This window comes from Ptychodera flava, chromosome 4 (genome assembly GCF_041260155.1).
Source record: "Ptychodera flava strain L36383 chromosome 4, AS_Pfla_20210202, whole genome shotgun sequence".
NCBI lineage: Eukaryota > Metazoa > Hemichordata > Enteropneusta > Ptychoderidae > Ptychodera > Ptychodera flava.
The window spans coordinates 1,765,102-1,786,524 of NC_091931.1; the positions used below are offsets into that span (position 1 = coordinate 1,765,102).

General features: G+C 35.3%; 1 protein-coding gene across 2 annotated transcripts in view; it reads left to right on the top strand.

Moving 5' to 3' along the window:
* LOC139130346 (anoctamin-7-like) overlaps positions 1 to 21,014 on the top strand; it is a 74,133-nt gene extending 53,119 nt beyond the window's left edge. Inside the window, exons 14-20 of one of the 2 annotated variants that reach the window (XR_011551834.1) lie at positions 1,526 to 1,674; positions 3,911 to 4,130; positions 5,664 to 5,793; positions 9,193 to 9,329; positions 11,693 to 12,178; positions 16,610 to 16,848; positions 18,348 to 18,440. Coding sequence is in view for 1 of the 2 variants with exons in the window: in XM_070696112.1 (XP_070552213.1) it covers positions 1,526 to 1,674; positions 3,911 to 4,130; positions 5,664 to 5,793; positions 9,193 to 9,329; positions 11,693 to 11,773; positions 16,610 to 16,848; positions 18,348 to 18,492 (1,101 nt within the window). In the remaining variant the exon portion in view is untranslated. Of the gene's footprint in view, positions 1 to 1,525; positions 1,675 to 3,910; positions 4,131 to 5,663; positions 5,794 to 9,192; positions 9,330 to 11,692; positions 12,179 to 16,609; positions 16,849 to 18,347 lie in introns of both variants that reach the window. The other variant, XM_070696112.1, reaches the window with a different exon arrangement.
* Positions 21,015 to 21,423: the final 409 nt, after the last annotated feature.

The window sequence follows — 21,423 nt, forward strand, 5'->3', positions numbered from 1 at the left end:
ATAGCTCTGCTGGTGGACAGAATTGTCACCGAGGCTCTCTTTCGCCCAGTTTAAGCGACGTATTCATTACTTCGCTTCAATAAAGTTTGTGTGAGACGTATGATAGTATAAGCATACGAGCGTGAGTGCTTCATGAACTCTACAACTTGTGGAGGGGTCGCAGTCAGAAAAATTGTAACAACTTAGCTCGGTTATTGAACCAATCTTTTTGAGATTGGGGATTTGGTCGAGCGGTTTTGTCTTTCGCTTCTCCGCTAGGTGATTGGGTACTGTACGTTGTGAGTTCGAACTCGATTGAAACCACCATATATTGAAATTATGATGAAATCTGCAATTTTATATTTTTGGGGCAGTTTATGCCATTTTTGGTCAAACAATTTGTTTCTCAAATCTCATGGCATTAGCTGTAATATTTGGTATGCAGGTTCCTAGGGGTTATCTTATTTATGATGTATTGAAATATGTTACAATGATGAAATCTGCAATTTTGTATTTTGGGGGTAATTGCCCTTTTTGGTCAAAAAATTTGTTTCTCAAAAAAAACTTGTCGCATAACTTTGGTTGACATGTTCTAGGGGATGATCTCAATGTGATATGTTCAAATTATGATAGAATCTTCAATTGTTTATTTTTGCAGTGATTTTTGACATTTTGACAGGCTATCAAATTTGTTTTCCACCTTCTTCATAAGCACATGTGTCACAAAGAGTTGTTCTCTACATAATACAGTGCAGCTTTATCGGCCATTAGGTCATTTGTTTACTTCTGTCAGTTGGAATACTGTTCTCTCACATTCCTGGTCACTGGGAATTTGGGATCTACAGTGTGGGGTTTGGGAAAAATTGATCCAAAACTCTCAGAAACTGTCCCCTACTCTGGAGTATGTGTTACACGAGTTCTGATTGAATGATAAACAGCCCTTCATTCCACATGGAAAATATTATCCAATGACACAATAAGTAACACACGCACCGGAACTACAAAGTAAGCAGGTCAGAGTACGTGGCAGATGACAGCCTTGGATAGTGACAGACTCACACAAAAACGGCTGAATTTTCTAAATAACTGGTGAACATAGGTCACTTGGAAAATACAGCCAATTTTGTGTTTAGTTTGACATCTCATTGTTGCAGAAGTTGAAGTATCTGCAGTGGAACTTGGCACGGAGTTCACGTTAATGAAACGGAATACTAGATGGCCACGAAGTAGGATAGCCGCTGATACAGTTAAACATTTAACGTTTCCAGTGTGAATTAAACACATTTTGTGGTTATGTAAGAAAAGAATCACCCACCAAGGACCTGGGATCAGGTTTCTTACACTCCTGTGAGAAATCTGATCCCAGGTCCTTGGAGGTATGAGATCCCTATTATTCTGAAGCCGTTGCAGGATCAAATTGTTTTTTCTCCTTCACTTGCCGAAAAAAAATTTACCCAAAAATCCTCCACCCCAAAAATCAAATGGTTTCAAGGGATTTTACTTTTGACAACAAGTTGATGTTGATATTTTCCTTCTTTTTATAAAGCAAACAACAGATGGTGGAATTTTGGATCTTGGGGATGAATATGAAGACACTTGCACTGATGGGAATTGCATGTCAATGTTGTCCTTCCAAGTGTTAGTTCTCATGTTACTAAAGCCACTTCCGAAGTTTTCAAAGGATGTGCTGTTTCCGTAAGTACAGAATCTACATCTTTCACCAAGTTTGCATTTTTAGTCCCCGCGGGGTCAGATTTAACCCCAGTTGACAGATATTCGGTGTCTTTCGAATATCTCCAAAATGGTCTACACTTTAAAATGGCAGCTTTTGAGGGTGGTACATGCGAGATTTTTCTCGTTACATCATTTTGAAGTTAGTCATTGAAATACGCAAATCGCCATCACACTTTCCCGCAATTTTAACGTTGACAGTCGACTCATTTTTGCGGGCGTTTTACGTTCGTAGTTCTGGCTTACTTAGTTAATCCTTATATCATTCAAAGGGGCAGAAAACCAGCTTTCTAATGATGCCTGACACTTGGGTCCCAAGGATAGGTGCGCAACGGTGCGCGGTTTTGGAAACGGGAAGCATTGTTGATTGCAGGTTTTGCAGCCGTATAGCCCTGCGTACAGGTCTGTTTTCCCGGCGTTATATCGAACCGTGCACGAAGACATGAAATGACTGGCCATCCGATGGTTACATCAATTGTGAGTCCTCAGCTGAAAACGTCTAGAAGACCATGTGAAAGTGTCTTCCGTCCATGGCATGGAATTTACGATGTTTAAGTTCCATGATTCTGTTGCTGCGACTCTGTTGTTTTCCTTGATAGGCGGAGTCAAGCAGTCGCGGTATGCGCATGTGTCAGACCACAGACGTACGTCTCAACGTTAGCGGCGGTGTTCCGCATGACGTTATCGACACGGTGATTGGTTATTTTTAGTCACATGGGTGTTTATGGGATATATTTTGAACGTCTCCTATTTTAGAGTGTACACGAACTGTTTAAATGTTTCAATTATCTTGCATCGCAATATACGTCAAGTCTTTTTACTAAAATTGATCATTAAAGAGTTACAAGATCTAAGATGCAAAAATTGTTATTGGTTCTTGCAACAAATAGAGATTTTTATAGAAAAGGATTTACTGTAAATAGTGCCAATCAGTGGAATAATGTCGATTTAAATATAAGATCTAGTAGCTCATTAAGCAGTTTTAAAACTGCTTTCCTTAAAGCTTGTTGGGAATAATTTTTGTGTTTGTGAGTTTTATTTTTCTTGTCATATTGTTTTTGTCGTCTAGTATGATTGTGCATTCATTTTCTCTTGTGTGCAGGTTCACTCCTGGCCATTTTTTTCTGTGCATTGTATTGTGCTAGCTTTGTTTGTCATGTTTCATGTTGTTCTGCTTTGTATCAATTTGTATGTTCATCTGAGGGCCCTGGGGAAGATAAGCATCTTTACTGAAGCTTACCAGGCTACCCTCGTTAAACAAGGTTTGATAAAATGAAATAAAATTGCAAATTTGCATATTTTTAATTAAGTTTTGTAATTAGGGTGTAATATGTCAAGAAATATTTAATCAAATTTGATGAAACTTGATATAAATTTTAGGTTCGTGTTACTTTCAAGGGTGAGTCTTGCATAAAATGAGCTATGCTATATGATTTTGCCATTCCTACTTTATCCATACTTTATTTATTCATTTATTATTATTATTACCCCTGGTCACTGATGGACCTAATATGATACCATTCAACTCCCTGGGGAGCAAACAACAGCTCACATGTGCAGCCAATCAGCGCAGCAGAGCTAAACGCACAAATTATAACCACACGTTCCCATCACTCCTGGAAGGGGAGAAGCAATGAGGAATAAAGTGGCTTGCTCAAGGACACTGCACCATAGCCATGCTGGGGCTCGAACTTACCATCCTGTGATTGTGCCACCACTGCCTCTAGCCACTGGCCCTTGATGCGTCCAATCAGACTCACTTACAGGCCCTGGTGATGACGTACCACATCCATTGCAAATTGTTCAGTGCATGGATAGGGGGATAGTATGGTTGATGACTTCCCTGCATGTAGAAAAAGTTACAACATGGTGTTGTTTTTCTGCTTGGTGCAAACGTTTGTAGGTGTGTTTTTCCCCCAAATTCAGAAAAAATAAAGAGGCATAGTAATTGTTCACGTGTCTGGCTTAATTAGCTCTTTCTGAAAATTTTTGCTCTATAAAAATGAGCCTCAGCCTCACATAATGTTATCCAACCTAAAGGCCACCACACATCACATCAGGTGTAGCTGGTGCTGCAAAATTGAAATGAATAAGTCAATGAAAACATTATGCAAGGTGAAAGATACTGACCAATGACAATGAAGATCATAGGATTAGCTATACAATGCTTATAAAGTTATTTGTTTTTGACTTATTTCAGATGGTTAAAGAAGGTAATGAAAAAAATATGGAGACGGTGTAAGCGAAACAAAGTCGATGAAGCCAATAAAGAAGTCAATATGACAAGCATTGAAATTAATGATTTCCTTGAAAAAGAAAGACAGAAACCTCCAGTTGGTGATGTTCAGAGAAGTCCACCTGTAGGAGACTTTACATTAATGGAGTATAATGAGAAAATTATTCAATATGGATATCTGATGGTAAGAACATTTCAATTCTTTTTAATTTGTTCAGATTGATGTTCATGATTTTGCTCATCATTTTCACTAAGATTTAATTCTTTATTATGATGCTTTAGCTATGTCAGTTGGATTCAATTTTTGAACAGCTAAAATATTGAAATGAAATCCCTTACAGTATTTAAAATATGAAACACTTGCGATCAAGTCCCCATATTTCCAAAATTGCTAGTCATTCCAAAATGTCATGCAAAATCACAAAATAGTTTGTCATTAATTTTCAACCCTTTGGACTATGGGTCCAACAGACTGATAACATGGTGTTTTGTATACTGCATACTGTTAGCTGTTGACAGATATATCTCAAAAACTGTGTAGTTATTTAACCCTAAATTGCAGCCCAGCTCATTTGCATAACAATGCACAGTGGTGACCAGAACTCCCCACGCCACAATTAAAATATTCTGTAATCATTAACAACGTATTGTTTGTTCCAAATTTGTAAAACAGTGGCTCAAAACTGACCACAACAACCTAAAATTATTTTAAAGCTTATGAAATTTCCTTTCCAATGATATTGCTTATGGGGGAATTCAAGGAATTTTCTTTACACTTTTCCTAATCAAATTAAGCTGGCAGCAGCTGAGTTATTGGGCAGTTTTACACTTATCTTTTCAAGTAAGAAGTTCCAGATGAAATAAAAATATATAAAACACATCATTTGAGTGTGTTTCTCATTTTTTAGTATCCATATATCCATATGTATATATACAAATGGGAGGTATTCTTATAAAGTGGCAAAATGGCGTCCGTGTGTATGTGATGGATATATTTCAATTAAGATCAAAAACACAAAAACCGCAACACCCACAATCTTCATATTTAGTACTGAGGAGCATTCTAGGTTGGAGATGTGAATTTGATCAAATTAAGATGTTTGTGTGAAAAATATGCAAATGAGATACAAAAAAGTGAAAATCCGTGAAGACACTACAACTCAGGAGCCATTGGGCAAAATGTGTTGATAATTTTGGTGTAGGTAGGTAGCAGAGGTATGTAAAACCTCCAAAATTGATAAAGTGAGCGTCAAAATGCTCGATCGAGCACTTTGTTGAAAATTCAAACTGAGCGTCAAAGTGAGCGTCAATTGGAAAATTAAATTATACATACTGGTGTTGGGTTAATAGAAGGAAATTACAGCTTGACATGATACCTTATGTTTACAGGTTTGTGAGAAAACTCTCATTTACTTTGTTTAATATGATAGTTGGCTGAGATTCATCAATCAGATTGCCACTCACTGACAAGTATTAGATAGTCCAAGTATAAAGGACAAGAGATGACTCAATAATGCACTTTTCTCCACTAATACTAGGGGACCAATGTCATCGCTCTGCCAGTCTGTGTCAGTCAGTCTGTCCGTGTGTCTATCCATAAGTCTACCTGTAGACCAAGTTTGTGGAGCTCATGTCTCAAAATTACCGCACCAAATGTCATGCTCTTAAACCATCTATTTAGTAGCTTCAATAATCATACCTTTCCTTTTATTTACAGCTCTTTTCATGTTCTTTACCACTGGCACCTATAATTGCCCTACTGACAAACCTCTTTGATATTAGAGTGGATGCAAAGAGACTGTTATGGTTCAACAGAAGACCAGTGGCTCTGCTGGCACAAGATATTGGTAAGCTAGCATATCATGTTCTTCATCAAAGTATTAAAGTTTGATGTTGTATAAAACACTTCAAAGTCTGCTTCAAACTCCATGGAGTCACACCAAAGGGCAACTTACAGATTTTACCAGCTCTAATCATGGGCTTATTCTTGAAAATTTAGTTTTAGACCATTCTGTGTTTGCCTTCCTCGGATGTTTGAAAAACCTATCAAAAAAATACACAGGAAAAAAAACAACATACCAAGTAGATCAATCCCATTAACTTTCCAATCAGTTTATTGGTCACAAGTATAAAAACTCAACTATCATTTACAATGCAATGTTTCTTGTGCTCTTCATTAAGCAAGTCGAAAGCAATGCTTGGAAAAACAAGTTATACTTGTATAAGTACAACAAGCATTGTTATGATTATGTGACTGTGAATCTGAACAAACATTCCATAACACAACAACGGCAATGGACATCATGCCGATGCACATGTACAGTGTGACAGTAACCAACTGGTTATTTTGACAACCTGTACACTATATGGATTTCAAAAAGCTGAAACTTTCAAATATTAAAGTGCAAAAGTTGCTGAGTGTAACTATTAGTATGTAGTTTACACTCAGAAAGCAGAAAGTGCTATTAGTAAACATCTTGGTAAAAGTTTAAACTACTGTATCTTTCATACAATTAAGGAGTAGCCGGACAACTCATAACAGACTTGAGTGCAATTCCTCCTTTAACGATGCAACTCAGGTTCAGAGGTCAATTTTAGCAATTTTGTTTGTATTTCAAATTTTGGACCACTGACACGTGGTCTTACTTTTTGTAAAAAGAGTTGGGTCACGTGGTACTGGGAAATTCCTGAAATATTACTAAAATGGCAAACTATCAGCTACACTGCATGCCATTATTTTCTTTTTGTCTTAACAGTCCCCGACCATGATATCTTTGATAAACATGCAGAAATTATGTATAGGCTTTGCAGTATAGTGCAAATGCACTGTCAGTAACGCAATGCTGAGTGTTCTGAACTTTGCTACATACAGTACACACACTGTGGCCGGTACGATGCATTTGCAAACATTTCTGACGTCCAGCAGACCATTTTTTTTTACGTTCAAGAGGCTCATACTGCAACAGCAGATTCAACCGGATGTGAATTGAATGTGTTCATGCAGTTTACAACAGGTTCATTACATACAGTTGTAGGCTTCACAAAATAATCAGATATCTGTCAGATCATTGTATGTAGCAGGTTTCATCAACTCGCATTCTTGAGTTATGTCACCAATTACAAAACTCCATTTAATATACAAACGAGCAGTTTGTTTACCTTACTGCTCAATGCCTCTCCGTACAATTAGATATCTATCAGATCAATATTTATAGCAGGTATCATAAAATTTGGTGTAGGAATTTCGGAGTTATATGACTAATTACACAAGTTCATTAAATATGCAAATGAGCAGATAATTGACATGACACTCTCTGTATCATCATAATGTTCTGATGCTTTTAAAAATGAAAAGTTTCATAACATTTTGTGCAGTATTTCTTGATATATGTTTACACTGTGATTACTGTCTCTGTAGGAAACCATTTGATATTTCCCCATTTGTCTATGATACCATAATCCTTGTTTAACTGAGTGGCAGTTTGGTACATACCATTATCATGTAGGTATGGCAGCATCCTTAACACTTGAAGCTCTAAAGAATTCCAATGATCACATGTTGCCATAGTCTTCAACTGTGTAACCATAGACCATAGAGAGACAAAATATTGTCTACATTAATTTTATGCATTACAATATTATTTATAAGGGACACCTTTGGTTTGGTATGGCAGATTTTATTACTAATTATAATGTACCGGTAACAGGTTGTATGGTACTATTATATAACTGTGTGTGATCAATGGTTGCAACAGTTGCCAACCAATTCGTAATTCAATGGACGGTGCATCAAAATTTGTTCCAATGCTTGAATATCACAAGCAAAGGTGCATAGAAGCTATTAAATATTGTGTATACACTCACATCTGCCTTTCCACATGTAACCAAATGTAAGCAAAATGTCATGTATGCTATTTCTTGAAAAAGAGTTCTCTTTCATGAGAGACTGCGCCAAATGTGATGAAACTTTGTACATATGTTGTCACACAGTGTTTTTAATAGTAAACTTAGACATACGGCATTATTGTGGTGCCCATTAATTGGTCGTTTTCATAGTTAATGATTTTTGGTAATTAAAAGCGATATGTCAAGAAATACTGATGCTAACTCGATGAAACTTGGTAGAAATGTTGATATTCCAAAGCTGTAATAGTGTGCAAATACACTAAGGTTTAGTACGACAAATTAGGATGCGCATGCATTTCAGAATATCTCTGCACTGATTTAACTCCGGCTTGCCATAAATGGGTCATGTTGTGTAGGGCACATTTTACAACACCTGTCATTGTTGAAATTGTGATTTTACCCAGTTTTTTTTCCTAATCTCTTAGAAAAAAATGGGACCTACGGCTTTGTAATATTTTGAACCCTAGGAAGCTGATTTTAGTAAATATGAGCAAAAAATTGATATTCCTCTTCCTTTTATGTGGCGGAAGTTACACATTTACCTGGAGATATTTTAAAAAGTAATGTGGTGACACTATTTCATTAATAGGGCAAACTGATCAGTATGATGTCAAGATTTGATCAGCCAAGTTTAGTCAAAATTACATCATTCAGAGAGACAGGAAGAAAGTTCAAAAAATTATGTAGTGATAAAATTTTGATATTGTCATTGTGTAGTCGATACAAATGTTGACATATCTTTGCAAAAATCATAAAAACTGTACTTTCAATAGATATGCATCTCAAGTCTTGGTATTTATTGAAATTATCTAATTTGCTAAGCATTTTATAAATGATTTCTAATTTGCTAAGCATTTTATAAATGATTTCTTTCATTAAAGTGAATTATCTCATTTTAGTTTATTTCTAAAGACACCACTTTACCATCATTTCCATGGAAACGAGTGTTGTGACCCCTATTGTTTTCATTTTTGAACTCGCACAACCTCTAATAATGTTTATGTTAAGTTCCACTAAAATGACAATACTTTTTAATTATGAAGTAATTTCTCGTATTGAACCTTAAGCAGTATCATGTCACTTATTTACATATTTGCATATTTGATGAATTTTTGTAATTAGAGTTTTATGTCTAGAAACACAATTAGAGCAATTTTGATGAAACTTAGTACAGATGTTAGCACTGCAGATTGCTCTTCATGATTTAAAGAAACCATATAGCTCATTCATTTTGACAAACCACAGTTGATCATAGGTGAGCACCGTGTCCTTGACGCTGTTTTCTTCAGAAGTATGATGATGCATTGCTTTGACAATATGTCTTTTTCTTTAAAACACAGGTATGTGGTATGGTATTTTGGAGTTCATTAATATTTCCGGTGTTGTAACCAATGCATTCTTAATAGCCTTTACATCTAGCTGGGGAAGAGAGAATCTAAGTTTGACATGGAAGCTGTGGTATATAATTATATTTGAAGTATGTATTAACCATTTATTATTTGTCTTTCTTCTTTTCGCTTTTACACATTTACCTGGAGATTCGCTTTTAAAATACACTTTTAAAATACACAGTACATATATTTTTAGACTGTATTTGTTTTATAATAATGCATGGTAATACCTTACAATTACAAACTTTGTCAAGTTTGGTTGATTAGTCCCCATGGACACTGTCCAGGGACTTATTGGTTTAGTCATGTCCAGGAATCCATCAGTCCATCTGCACAGTAAGTGAGGCTACCCATAATTCTCCATGATCTGTACACATGGAGATCATTCACTGAACTGAAGCAAATTTCTTCTATACGCAGAACAGTTTGGTTCATATTTCAAAATTTTAACAACATAGTTTTGATAATCATAATTTTCTGATTTCCCACTGTGAATAGTGAGAAGATCAACCCCTTTTCTATGGAGGAGATAGCACTTTGTAATTTTGTCGACATAGATTTTTGACAGCCATGCACAATATTTTCAAAGAAACTAAGGGAATAAATTGCATCTGTGTTGGCAAAAGAAAGGGTGTTGATTTTGTGACAAAGGAAATTTGCATGTCTGACAGGTGGTCTGTTAGTTGCTGATAACTTCACAGGCCCATTGGAAATTAATAGTCTAAAATATGACATTTTTTCACAATTATTAAAATAGTAAATCATAATTATGAAATATATTAGTCTAAAATATGATATTTTTCATAATTATTAAAAGTAATTAATGGTAATTATGAAATATTGATATCACATAACAGAGTTCACAGTACAATAAACTACCCACAATTCTCTTTGATTTGTATCCTTGAAGGTTACTTTTCTTATAACTTTTTCAGTTCTGTATGCAAACAATAATGTGCAGCATCAGAATAATTGATAAATAATATCTGGTAAAAGTACTTTTAGAAATTTCAGTAAAAGATTCCAAATAACCATTAAACAACCATGGAAGTCACGTTTTGTAGGTACTAAATGCCATACTTTATAGGCAGCAAGTTATGACGAACTTAAGGGGTCATTCTCTGAGGAAACTTAGAACGCAAATTTCTTTTGTCATTTCCATTGGAAAAAATCAATATCCTTTTGTTTCAAAAAACAGGTGCAACTGGTCTCTCTACTTTCCATCACATTATTCTGTATGGCTGAAGACACAATCAGTGGAAAATTTTACAAAAACGCTATCTCCTCTCTCAATCTTGCATAATTTTTCAAATTCTTTAAAATGAGAATTGAGAAGAATGGTGTCCTTAAAAGTACGTTTTCAGAATTGTTATAGCTAGTCTATTAATTTGTCTACACATGGGAGACCTGGTAGACTTCTCTGGGTAATCTCTGAGGATACAAATCGCAATGAATTATGGGAAATTTACAGTACTGTAGAGTTTGTATTTCATCCGGGTTGACAATTGCGCTTCCTTTATGAGAAGAACTTGATGAAAATGCCGTAGAGTGTATGGAGTTGTGTACGCCATCAGCGGCCGGCCGGCCCGCCCGCATGCCCGGCCAGGCCGTCCTATATACTAGGAGTATATAAAAAGGGAAGGTAGCCAATACATAGCAATTCTTCTCTACACGGCTTTGAAATATGTCTATTTTACTCGCTCTTACCGTTTAAATCGCTCTATCTACTCTGCATTGCTGATGGTTGATTAGCTGGCCATCAAATCTGCCTTGTTTGGCCTTTCGTAATTGTGGCCTTGTGAAACTATCACTCTCCAAATGTTGTGAAAAGTCCAAAAATGCAGGCAAGGTCCCTGATCATAGCAACATCAGTCAAACTCACCTTGAGTCCGTTGGGTTGACTTATTAGCATAAATCATGAAGGCTGAAATCATAGACCTCCTAACCAATGAGCGCTTACCAACCCAGCTCTGACTGATGACCTTAACGGCTGTATGCTGAGGTCAACCTGCAAACGGACTCGAGAGATATGTAGTAGACAAACGTTTATCCTCAGGAATTTCACAGAAGACAGTAGTTTGGAAATACTGTCTGAGATTGAAAGCATACAGAATTGGAAAAACGTTTGTTTACAACAGATCTATCGAGTCCATTTGCAGGTTGACCTCAGCATACAGCCGTTAAGGTCATCAATTTGACAGCATGATTTAAGGAAGTTTCTATCATTGTGAATCTGATGTAATCATATATTATTAGCTACTATTATTATACTGTAATACTTTATCTTTATTGAAGAAAATTTTAACTCATTTTTGTATCACACTTTTATTGCCACAAATGTGATGTAAATCCTATATTTACAAGCAAGCAATAAAAATATTATTATTATTATTATATGTTTGTAGTACTCTTAAAACTAACCATGTATTCATTGTTCTCTATCTAACAGCATGCTGTGTTTGCAATCAAATTTGTCATCGCCTACATTATTCCAGATACACCTACAGATGTCAGCCTGGCCATACGAAGGGTAAGATCTATTTTAGGCCTCAATTTTACTTACTGACCGTATGGTTCCATTATGAACTATTTTGACACGCTTGAATGAATTTCTTTTTTTAAACCTTACACCTGAGAGTGTTGAGCGAAGAATTCTTGCAGTTCGAAGTCTGAAGAATGCAGGAATGCATGAAACTTAAGTAACAAATATTATTATTTTGTATCTGAAGTACTTTGTGTTATTATAATGCTCTGCTTTTAGCATCGAGTACAGTAATTTCCCACGAGGACATCTGCATATATATCCATATTATTCCTGTTGTATATGTCATCAACCAGAACTTTTTCCTGCACAAGTACCATTAATACACCTCAGTGCACAGACCAATCTGTCTGGATTGATGCCATTACTTGCTCTCATGACATTTTACAAAAGGTAATTTGATAAACTCAGACATGGAAACAGAGAAGGTATATGTATGTTCAATGAAATTTGGAATTGCTAAAGCTTTAGTTGTGCCCATAATAGAATTGGGCTGCTGTTGATTGATTTATAATTTTAGCTCCGTAACATCGCGGCATTGTACTGCTCTATGTGGACATCATACCTGACAATAAACCCAAAAGCTACACCTCAAATTAAGTTCAAGTGAATAAATGAGAATCGTATGATCTTCCGGAAAGTGGCATACTCAGAGGGCTCAAAACATCAATCCATTCAATGAAAAATAATAAATTTCCTTCACCACACAAACATTTCATAAATTCTCGATAAGAATTGAACCTGCAGCATAAGGCTGCAGTGAAGACATAAACTGTAGCCTGAACAAGTAGTACAGTGCAGTACTGTGGATGTACGATTGATATCGAAAGTCTATTCAGACAATATTGTGCAAGTGCAAATATATCAGTCAGATGATACGCTCAAATAAAATCACTATGGATCCAGATTTAAACTCAATACACTTTCACCCGTTGTTTAAATATGCGCCCAATATTTAAATAAGTTTCTACAGCACCCTCTCAGTCCATTTCCTGATCGTATAAATAGCCATTCACCTGCATATCCGCACGCCAGATTCCAACCTTGGGCGTCGGACTGCAAGGTGAGTACTTTTATCTCAAAATCACATACCATTTTCAATCGATCGACTTTGTCGAACAATTCCACAGTTTAAAGTTTTGTAAAGCAATGTTTTTTTAATGTACAGCATTTATTTATCAGTACGATCTTTGTATTTACCGTTATACAGTACACTTGAAGAAGCTCTAGTTTTGGGGTGAAACATTGTTTCACAAGTTCATTAAAATACATTCGGACCAAAACAACTGCGTGTGGTAGTGTGTATCAATCAAGTTATATATGAGCCAATGATGGAATTAGAAAAGGGCCCTCTTGGATAAAAAATCACTTTTTGAGTTTTTAGCTCACATTTGGTAATACCGATGTGCATTTATCCTATAAGCTGAAGTCGATGGCGTCTGTATGTATGTGTGTATGTATGTATGTGTGTATGTAAGTACGTACGTACAGTATGTCCGTCAACATCTAAAAGAAAGAAACCGCTGCACATTTCAGCTTGGTATTTGGTGTGTGGATGCATCCTGGGCTATAGATGGGATTTTGTTCAAATGAAGTCTGCATTGCCAAAATTATGTGAATGAGCTTACAAAATGTGAAAATGGTCAAGAACTAATAACTTGAGACATGCTTGAGAACTGCTGTTTTGATTGCTTTGAAAATTTGTGTGCAAGTACCTTGTGTGAACCTTATACAGTTTTATGAATATTGTGAAGTTCTCCTTAATTTTGTATTTTTGCTGAATTTTTTGATGATTTATAGCTCTCATTTGGTATACCAAAGAGAGCTTATCGTACAAGGTGAATCATTCATTTACATCTCATTTACATGTCGTCTGTGAGTATGTATGTATGTATTAGTATGTATGTATGTCTGTTAGTCCGTCCAGATCAAAAGCTCGTCAACTACAGCAGCTACCAGCTCAGTATTTGGTGTACAGGTGCACCCAGGGTGGAGATGTGAATTTGTTCAAATGAAGATGTCAGTGTCAAAAATATGCAAATGAGGTAAAAACAGTAAAAATCCTGCAAACTGCTAAAACTCGGTAACCGTTGGTCAGATTTGGTTGAAACTTGATATGTAGGTTCCTTTAGTTATTCTCAATTAGGTGTGTACAACTGAGGATGATTTGCGTGTTTGTATTTTTGGGTAATTTTTTTCAGTTTTTAGTAAAAAAAATTTTTTTTTTCTGAAACAGCTTGTCCAATTGCTTTGAAAATTGGTATCCATGTTTCTCGGGATGACCTCAGTCAAGTTTGTAAAAATTGTAGTGAATTTTTAGCTCACATTTGGTTATACCAATGTGAGTTTATCGTATAAGCTGAAGTTGATGGCGTCTGTATGTATGTGTGTATGTATGTATGTGTGTATGTATGTATGTATGTATGTATGTATGTATGTATGTATGTATGTAAGTATGTATGTAAGTATGTACGTACGTACAGTATGTCAGCCAACATCAAAAACACGCAAACCGCTGCACATTTCAGCGTGGTGTTTGGTGTGTGGATGCATCCTGGGGTATAGATTGGATTTTGTTCAAATGAAGTCTGCATTGCCAAAATTATGCAAATGAATTTACAAAATGTGAAAATGGTCAAGAATTAATACCTCGAGAACCGCTGTTTTGATTACTTTGAAAATTTGTGTGCAAGTACCTTAGGTGAACCTTATACAGTTTTATGAATATTGTGAAGATATCCTTAATTTTGTATTTTTGCTGAATTTTTTGGTGATTTTTCTCATTTTCAGTAAAAATTCTTCTTCTCTGTAACTGCCAGCCCAATCGCTCTCAAATTTTGGTTGGATCTTTGCAAGGGTGTTACTCTTCTAATTTGTTGAAATTATGACACAATTGGGAAAATTACTATTTTGGAGCAATTTTGTTATTTTCGGTCTAAAAATCTTAAACAGTATTTTCTTTTTACCCCTGGACAGACAGCTTTTATATTTGGTACACAGACGTACAGAGATGACAATAGTTAGATATGTGGAAATTGTCCTGAAATATACAAATTTGTATTTTTATATTTTCAATTTCCTATTTTTATGAAGCTTCCCAATTTTTTTTATGGAAAAAACTTACAGAAATAGTCCTCAGTATTGATTCCATAACTTATTTATGTTGTGTTGATATGAACAAAATTAATATTGAAATATTTGTGAAAAGATTTTCTGATTTTTGGCGATTTTATACATAACTACAGGAACTAAGAATACATATGGTGATTTTGTGAGCATTTCATATGGTAAACCGTATTTGGTGTTACAATGTGGTGAAGGGCACAGTCGGTAGAGGAAATGTGATCAGGGTTATAAATAGCTCTTACACTTCCTGTCATCGTATCTCATAAATAAACATTGTTGATATAAAGGGGTGGACCATTTGATATCCTGATGGGGGGATCTGGAAGATTTTCAGAAAAAAAAGATTCCAAGCACAGTGAAAAACGAATCTTCAAGAAAAGGCTTGACTAAAAGAAACGGTGGAAGAGTGGAAAAAATTACTGTACAGTGAATTAGGTAGAAAATAATGCTACCTCATTAATCTTCAGACCCTCCCCCCCTGGATATCAAATGGTCCATCCCAATGTCTTTGTGCACACATTTTACAATGCACTGCATCTCAGTTGAAGATTCCAAGTCAGGTCAGAATTTGAAAGGAATAGTCAAGTTCACCACAGTTAAAGTTCTTAAGTTGATCTCAGTGTCATCATCCTTGTGACATATTGGTTTTATAAGTTATTCCAAAAGTGGATGCACCAGTTGCACTGGTAGAAAACATTGTTTACTTTTCCCTGTAGGGTTTTTGAGTTAATGGTTGTATGTTGAAATCTCTCTGTGTATCTGGTGTATGAGCAAAATGTAAACATTGGTTGCATGTTGTTAAGCATTTCAGTCAAGGTTATCTGTTGTTCATGAAAATCAAGAAAAGGTAGCTGTGCACTTGCCTGTATTTGCCAACACATAACTGTCTTGCGTTTTGATTGTCTTAGACATTATCACATACTAAATAGAAAGAGGACAAGAAACTAATCAAATTGATGTATAATATTCACCCTGAGTGCCTGTATATATAACTATTTTATCATTACATCCAGCTGTTAGGTATATATTTAACACTCTTCATGGGCACACTGAGAAGCTAACTTTCCTGCTTCACAATATAAGACTGGAAGGACCCTTAAAAAGTTTATAAAACTTCATTAAACATGTAAATTAGGATTTGACTGAAGTAAAAATGCTTGATGACTTTCAATTTTGTTGTTTAAGTGTAAGACGTTTTGCATTTTCATGTCAGCTAATTAATAATTTATATATCTAATGATCTTTCATAGTTTGGCATATATAGCTTGAAGAACTTGACCAAAGGCAATTACACTTGCTATATAAAGTGGTAGTACAATGACAGCAGTCAAAGAAATTTAGTATTTTATTTCAGCTAATGACATATTTATATACCTAATGACCTTGGAACTAATCTTGTTGAATATTGTTCATGATGTTGATCATTACACTTTCAATTAAGTTGAAAGCATGTAGCCAACGTTGAAATTCACTGACAACTGCAATTTGTATTGAAACACGTAAGCATTATTCAGGTCACATCTTGTTAGGTTATATGTTTTCTTTCAAGATTCCAAAATAATCCCACGGATACAAATGTTGTGCTATTTTTACGTAGGTATTGGTAATGGGAACTATTAGTGTGCTACTTATGTTGCCTATTGAAGATACATTATCTCTTTATTTTAGTAATTGTTGCTTTATTTTTAAACACTTTAGGAGAGGTATCAAGTGACAAAGATCCTGGAAACAGCTCCAAACATGCCCATAGAAGAGGGTGAACCAATGCTTACCAGTGCCACAGCTCATATAGCTACAGATTATGCAGCTCAAGGAATTGGATTAAGTGGTTCTGGTGTACCAATGCCGTTAATGTATCCAGCATATGAGAAACATAATGATGCTTACACAAGTCCAATAAAGACAAGCAGCAGCATGTTTGAAGAAGGTCCTTCAAGGTATGACAAAATTTCTGTATTTCTTGATAATATAAAAAGAATTTCTTCAAAATTGTACTGATGTGGAGCCAGTTGGTTGTACACATGTTTGTCTTTCTTTTGTTTCAGTATCTTAAGAACAATTGATTTGAGTGATGAAATATAAATTGATGTACTTAGTTGCAGTTTGGAATTGCTAGAACAACCCTTAACAAATTTCACTCATTCAAGTGCAGCCAAAACCCACCCATATTAACCACAATCAGATGTATATTGAAGGCACCCTTAGCCCTTTCGAAAGTATCATGATTTCAGTGCCACACCCCCCCCCAGGTGCACCCGAAAAAAAACTGCAGATGGGTGAAGGTGCAATATGTAACTTCCCTGTGACCATTACTAATATACCTTGATATCGCCACCTCCCCAGCCATAAGGCTGCATTCACAAACACCTCTGTAGTAATATATAAGTATATCTGGGTGGGAGAATTAATTGATTGGACTTGAAAATATCAAGGGTATGCAGGGGGAGGCACTTGAAAGGAATTGGGGACTTAAAACAAAACTGACTCTGATTGATATGAAATAAATGTGGGGGTTCTGAATTTTAAGTTATGTTTGGCTAATTTTGGGTGGTTTTGTGTATCCACTTCAGTTTCTTGTTCTGTTCTCTGAAGAACGATGAGAAGTCACGCAACGGTCACTGTGTAGTAATTTTTTTTAATATTTGGGGCAATTTTTGGCAATTTTCCATAGAATTAGAAAAGGAAAAGAAACTAATTGCTGTAACATATTCACCCTAAGTGCCTGTTCGCCTATATTTAACTATTTTATCATTACATTCAGCTGTTTGTTATATCTTTATCACTCTCCATGAGCCAAGGCACACTTGACGGCCAATGTCATCACTCTGTGCCAGTCTGTGTATGTCAGCTTGTATGTTTCATACAATTGTTGGCTTGTTTTAATAACTATATGGGAGCGAACAGTGACATGGTCACTATTTTTATTTGATATGGCTGCTGTTTGTTTGGTTGACTGTGATGTATTTCATCATATTTAATGCATGATTCCTAACAAATGTTGCATTTATGGATAAATTTATGCATCCCTGGCACATGTTCTTTTGATAAAATGGACTATTGTTACGACAGAAAGGCGGTACAGTCAGCAATTTTATTTAAAAGAAATTTATTAAGATTCCAAGACAAGAAATTGATCTTTTTAATCTAACAGTTCTCTGGTGGTTAATAAGCTCAGAACCCTAAATTATACATTTTTTGAAAGCCTAGATATACGGCAATATTTTGATAACCACAGTATTACCATTGTTTACATAACTACCAAGTGACAGGTAATTTGCATAACCTTTCAAAAATCGGTTTGATCTATTCATGACAAGATAGAGTAGAAAAGCACAATTTACTATACTTAACTTTGCAACGACTGTAAGTGCAATTGGTATTAGTTGTTGACATCATCAAATTCTTTAACTCCTATGGCTTTCCTTTGTCCAACCAGGCTGGAAAACTTGTCTTATGGCAAAGATGGTACAACTTATCTGGATGGGAAATCTGACAAATTTCCTGAAACAGTGATCAAGCCAAAACGCAGAAAGAAAAAGAAGAAACATCCTCCAATGGATGAGCATGATTCCTACAATTAGAAACTCATTTGTACATATGTATAGTACTTTTAGGATGTTAAATATATAGTTGATTTTTAGCAGTTCCAGATGAATAAAGAGAACTTATAATTTTATATATATCTTATGGCAAATCACATTTACATTGTTATTTTCATTTTCATAGTAGATATTATATTATTCATTTATCTGTATGTTTAAGATTTCAGTTATGTTTTCATTGTTTTGTATCAGTAATTTAGGCAAACATAACTACAGATGTTATTTGCCTGGTCAAAACCAATTTTCATCTGTTCCAAGCTATTGTTCACTTAGGTACCATACTGAATTATGCTCAAATCTTAAAGAAGTAAAATAGCTTTCCAATTTGTCATTTAGGTTCCTTAGGTTCAATGGTGATATTTTGTCTAAATGATTTAGGTTCCTTAGCTTCAATGGTGATATTTTGTCTAAATGAATACGTTCCTTAGCTTTACATTGTTATATTTTGTCTAAATGATTTAGGTTCCTTAGGTTTACATTGTTATATTTTGTCTAAATGATTTAGGTTCCTTAGGTTTACATTGTTATATTTTGTATAAATGACGATGAAAGTGTTCCTTGAAATTATCAGGTTAATTGTCTCACAGTTGGTAAAAACATCGTTTTCTATTAACCTTTTCATCAAAATTATTTCAAATTTGTCAATTCAAGTGCATACAAGCTCTGATAGAATGGTAACACTGCATCATTGAGGATATTTTTAGCTACAAACACTATTGGAACCAATTTAGGAGCATTTATCTTTTAATTGTTCAAATTTATCAGTGTTATATGCCCTAACTATAGCTGAAAGTTGCAATATTATACATTATTCACAAAAACAATGTATTGCAAAAAAGGAAAAGTTGATGAGCTTAAAGTTGCTGATCAACCCGACATTACTACAGTATCCAATAATCCCAAATTAATTCCAATCGTGTGCTACACAGTCAGCAACATGGAGCTAATCAGATAGACGGAGTCTTTTGTCATCTGTCCATCCATATGTCATCCCTCAACAGTCTTCTATGAGACTGCTCTTTCAAATGCTTTGAAATTTGATGTACAGATTTCTGGGATTGACTTTTATCAGGTTGGATCAAATTTTATCGTAGGGGCATTTTTTCCTGTTTTTGATCAAAAAATCTTCTTTGAAACTGCTTGTCTGTCTTTTAAAAGTTGTGGCCTTAGTTTTGTTCAAATTTTGGTGGAATTTGCATATTTATATTTTTGGGGTAGGTTTTTGTTTCCATTTTCAGCCCAATAATCTTCATCTCTGAAACTCCCATCCAGTTGCTTTAAAAATTGATATGCAGGATCCTTCAGATGATCTTAGTTAGCTGAGTTTGTTCAACTTATGATGACATTTGCATATCTGTATTTTTGGGGTAATATTTTCATTGTTTTGTAAAAACAAACTTCTTCACTGAAACCGTCAGATTGCCTTGAATATAAATGATATGAAAGTCACCAGGGATAATCTCTATCAGCTTTGTGCTAATCATGATGAAACCTGCAACCAAGAAAACCTTCATTAGTATTCCCTCAATTGACAAACCAGCAAATCTATTATCTAAACTGTCTTAATATCAAAGTGGAGCTATATTGGCTGCGAAGTCCCTTGTAATATATCAGAGATATCTACTAGTAGATGTTATTGCAATTCAGCATTGCTAAATCTGCAATATTGTACACAGAGATGGCTAAACCTGGTTTTCACTATTTTCCTTATGAGAAAGCAATATGAACAAATACTTAATAATATGTTTATACAGTCACATATATTACAAGGGAAAATGACCAAATGTTTTTCATTCTTCTTATTAATGCAGCAGAAAGGGAAATTGTGTTCCACCCCGTGACAGATGTTCAATTAAAAGGTGTGTTTTTCATGAGAAAATCATTTTTGCCGCAGCTGTCTTTTATGGTCTCAAAGAGAAAACAAAAAGCCCTTTGAGCATCTGTCCACATCAGATTTTGCCAAAACTAATAAAAGAGGCTCCTCAAGGCTTATCAGGAGATGTAATTGGAATCCAGTAAAAATGCCCATTTTTTATTGCTTCCGTCCATGGTTTTTGTGAGGTCCTGATTCAACTTTCTTAATACCAGTAATAGTCTTTTTAAAAAGTTTCTGACCCTGCAGTCATTAAAAAGGTAATAGAAAAAATCTCAATACCTTGGAAGCTAGTAGGGCAACATTTAAGGTTATATTTTATGGAAATAATTGAGTGCAAACTCACTGAAAATAGAACGGTATCCCCAAAGTATCATGAAAAAGCAAATAATTAAATTGGTCGTGTCTAGCTTTCCTTTCATCTGTCGGGGCAGTGTACATGTCCATTCCCAGGGGGTAGGGGTGGGCATAGAGTTGTCTTAGTCTAGTCACAGATTTCTTGATGACATCGTTTTCATTGACATTGACATTCAACTATGAAGCAAACTGTTGCCCAAAACTTTGTAACAAATATGTCCATGTTGACGTACCACATACAGTCCGCACAAATAAATCGTCGTACATGCACAGTTACGAGTTTACTGAAAATGTTCACTTCGGTCAAAGTTCAGCATAGATTCTCACAGCTGTGTCCAAACTCTAGAAAAGTCTCTGTTGAGCAAAGTTTGTACGTCATGTGCAGTAAATGTTCAGAACATCAACTGTTGTATGTAATATTTGACCAAATTTCTGGAACCACCCATGATAAACAAGATAAACAATGAAGTTTGGTGACTGATGCCGTATGTTGTGGGTTCGAACCCGATTGAAAACTACTGAAACTAGCCGTATTTGGTGTAAGCAACAATAAATACACATAATAAGGTTGGGAAGTTTAATAATACGCCACAATAAGCAAGGGTAAGTTACTAATCTGTGGACGGTATCACCAGATTATCACCAGATTTGACAAAGTCAATATATGTGTTCATCGGTTG